Below are 3,806 nucleotides of genomic sequence, written 5' to 3' on the forward strand. Positions count from 1 at the left end.
TGTTTTTATATAGTTTGTATCTAAGAATTTTTAATAGGTATTTTAGTTAGATAATAAAGATTACCTTCATTGTAAAATAATAGCTATGCTCAAAAGCACAATGAAAAATCACTTCTACAATACTTATCTGCGAACTTATGAACACAAAGAAGGAAATAACAGACACTGTAGTCAACATGAGGGTGGAGAGTGGGAGGAGGGAGAGGTGCAGAAAAGATAAGTCTTGGGTACTGGGCTTAATTCCTTGGTGTTGAAATATTCTGTATAACAAATCCCCGTGACATGAGTTTACCTGTGTAAAAAACCTTCACATGTACCCCTGAACCTAAAAGCTTAAAAAAAAAAAAAAAAAATCACTACGTTCCCACTATCAAGAAATAACTACAATTTTTTTAACATTTTAGTCACTCTTCCTCCAGGGACATACATATACATTATATACATATAATAGCATATTAATAATTATATATTGTTATTTATATGTAATTATTAGTATATATGTGTATGTGTGTGTGTGTCTATGTATAATTTTTGAGATGACATTTTATTCTGTCACCCAGGCTGGAGATCAGTGTGGTACAATCTTGGCTCACTGCAACTGTTGCCTCCTGGGCTGAAGCGATCCTCCCACCTCAGCCTCCTGAGTAGCTAGGACTGTAGGCGCATACCACCACATCCAGCTAATTTTTGTATTTTTTGTAGAGACAGGGTTTCGCCAGGTTACCCAGGCAGATCTCAAACTTCTGGACTCAAGCAGTCCGCCCACCTCAGCCTCCCAAAGTGCTGAGACAACAGGCGTGAGCCACCACCCCTGGCCTATATATTTTTAAACAAAAAGTGAGATTAGGCCGGGTGCAGTGGCTCATGCCTGTAATTCCAGCATTTTGGGAGGCTGAGGGGGGCAGATGGCTTGAATCCAGGAGTTTCAGACCAGCCTGAGAGTGAGATTATTCACTTGGGGGTTCGGGTTGATAACTTTATTGAAATATAATTCACATACCCTAAAATTTACTCATGAAGTGCACAATTCAATGTATTTTAGTACATATGCTGTTTTGTAACCTTTTTTCAATTATAGTATTGTACACATTTTTCCTATATTTATTTAATTTATTTATTTTTTATTTTTTTGAGACAGAGTCTTGCTGTGTCACCCAGGGTGGAGTGCAGTGGTACGATCTCGGCTCACTGCAAGCTCCGCCTCCCGAGTTTACGCCATTCTCATGCCTCAGCCTCCCGAGTAGCTGGCACTATAGGCGCCCACCACCACGCCCGGCAAATTTTTTGTATTTTTAGTAGAGATGGGGTTTCACCGTGTTAGCCAGGATGGTCTCGATCTCCTTACCTCGTGATCTGCCCGCCTCGGCCTCCCAAAGTGCTGGGATTACAGGCGTGAGCCACCACGCCCGGCCCTTCCTATGTTTTTAATACTTTTTAATAAGTTTTTAATGGCTGCATACTGATGCACTGTCTAGCTGTTCTATAGTTATTTGATTGTTTCCAGGGATAGTTATTGAAAGCATTTGGCCAGTAAGGGGTTTATCATTGGAATCTGTTGGTTACATATAATTATATATACTTGCATAGGGCCTTATAATCTTTTTTTCCTCCTGAATATGTGCAGCATTAAAGTTTTAGTATGTGCCTTTTAAAAAGTTGTATTATCAAAATGACATTTTATTAATATCTTTCAGATTCAATTAGCAGAGCCTCACAGACAATGGCCAAATGTGTCAAAGCTGTCACAGAGGGTGCCCAGGCAGTAGAGGAACCATCCGTATGCTGAAGCATCTACTAGGATCCCCATTTTGCCGCAGATAATTAATGAACAACTATAGTGCAGTGATCCTTTACAGGTTTATTTCTTTGTAAAAAAAAAAAAAAAAAAAATTCTGAATCATGTAATATTTAAGGTTATACTATGCCTGTTTGAAAATGATATTATCAACTTTGCAGTTTGAAAAACATGTATTGTGTGTAAAGGTTAAATAATAAAACTTTATGCAGATGCTCTTAAAAGCATTGATAACCTTTGTGATGCATATAAAGAAATCCTTAAAGTATGAGTTGTTGACTTATCTTTGTAAATAATTTATGTCTATAAAATGGATGAAATGAAAAGAGTTCCAGTTAAAACCCACTTTTTTCTAGTGCTAAAGAAAAGATTTAAGCACTTTGTCAAGCTGGGTAAATAGGAAAAATATATAATCATGCTCAGACATGTATCTGGGATAATTATAATAAATAATAATAGTAACAATGGCTAATGATAATTTAGCTTTATTATGTGTGCTGAGCACTCTGGTTTTACACATATTATCTTCTTTTGTTCTTGCTACAACCGTGTGAGATAGTAATATTATCTTATTTTTCTGATGAAGATTGAAGCCTGGGTATATTAAATAGCTTGCCCAAGGCCATGCAGCAAAAGTCACTGACTGAAACCTACTTCTTACTTACTCCAAAGTCTGTTGTTCTTAACTGCAGCATATCATTTCCTCTCATTAATATTGATTCTATAGGTTGTTACTTCTAAAAATTAGTATTGAGTTTAATGGTGAACACATTTTTCTATTTTCTCTTGAATCTCCTTCTGTAATGTCATGGTGATTTATGTGGCTTCTTTTTTGTATAAGTTATACATGTATGCATGTATACTTACGAGATCTCCCTTGGAATGAGGGAGGTCTCAAGAGACATAATTTAGATTCTCATTGATGTTCTGTATTCATTATCCTAACACCATCTGTAGTGTTAAATCAACTAGATTATTTCAGTAATAGGAGACAAAACAACCAGCTTTCATAATTTTTAATTGTCAAAACGAAAAGGAACCAGAATAAGAATCACTGAGAAGTTTTTTTTTAAAGGAAGTAAAAATTTTACAATTAGAAGATAATTAAAGGTAGATAATTTTTTTTTTTTTTTAATCTAAGGCCGGGTGTGGTGGGCTCACACCTGTAATCCCAACACTTTGGGGGACCGAGGTGGGTGGATTGCTTGAGCCCAGGAGTTGGAGACCAGTCTGGGCAACATGGTAAAACCCATCTCTACAAAAATTACAAAAATTAGCTGGGTGTGGTGGTGTACACCTATAGTCCCAGCTACCCGGAAGGCTGAGGTGGGAGGATCACCTGACCCAGGAGGTTGAGGCTACAGTGAGCTGTGATTGTGCCGCTGCATTCCAGCCTGGGCAACCCCTAAATAAACTAGTGTGAAATAACTCAACGCAGCAGAGTTGTCTTAAATTAGTAATGGATAGAAGACTTAGAATAGCAACTTTTAGCATTACCGATGGGGAAAAAAAACTACTGTTAACACTGCTAATGAAAGAAAATGCGTTTTAACTTTCTAATGATTGTAGATAAACATAATACATGTCTTTTTCACAATATCCTATCATTTTTAGACTAAGCTTTGGTAATCAGAATTCATGAAATTATCCATGGTAAAAATTAGTTATAAAAATTACATAATTAAAAGATAACATTGTTATTTTTAAACCTCATATAATATTGTAACTTGTGTATGTCCATACCTGGATTTGGGATGAAATACTTAATGATCTTTCCATTGGAAATAACTGGGAGTGAAGAAGTTTTTGTTGCTTGTACAATGTCAGATGAAGAACAACACTATCTTAATTTTGCAATACACTGCATTTGCTGGTGCTATTTTTATACAGTGAAGCAACAGCTTTGCAGCAAAATAATAAAATACTCACTTCTTCATTAAAAAATAAAGAAAGAAAGAAAGAAAAGAAATTTACTTCTTAAAATTCTGGAGGCCAAGACATCCATGATAAG

The 3,806-nt window shown here is 36.0% G+C and overlaps 1 protein-coding gene across 7 annotated transcripts in view; it reads left to right on the top strand.

The window, feature by feature from the left end:
- The window catches only part of NDUFS1 (NADH dehydrogenase (ubiquinone) Fe-S protein 1, 75kDa (NADH-coenzyme Q reductase)), a 44,062-nt gene extending 41,203 nt beyond the window's left edge, over positions 1-2,859 (top strand). For all 7 annotated transcript variants that reach the window (XM_011949875.1, XM_011949877.1, XM_011949878.1 and 4 more), the window contains one exon: positions 1,695-2,859. In XM_011949875.1, the coding sequence (XP_011805265.1) occupies positions 1,695-1,786 (92 nt within the window). In that variant the 3' untranslated portion in view covers positions 1,787-2,859. The remainder of the gene's footprint in view (positions 1-1,694) is intronic.
- The last annotated feature ends 947 nt before the right edge of the window (positions 2,860-3,806 follow it).

This window comes from Colobus angolensis, unplaced genomic scaffold, assembly GCF_000951035.1.
Source record: "Colobus angolensis palliatus isolate OR3802 unplaced genomic scaffold, Cang.pa_1.0 Scaffold30, whole genome shotgun sequence".
Lineage (NCBI taxonomy): Eukaryota > Metazoa > Chordata > Mammalia > Primates > Cercopithecidae > Colobus > Colobus angolensis.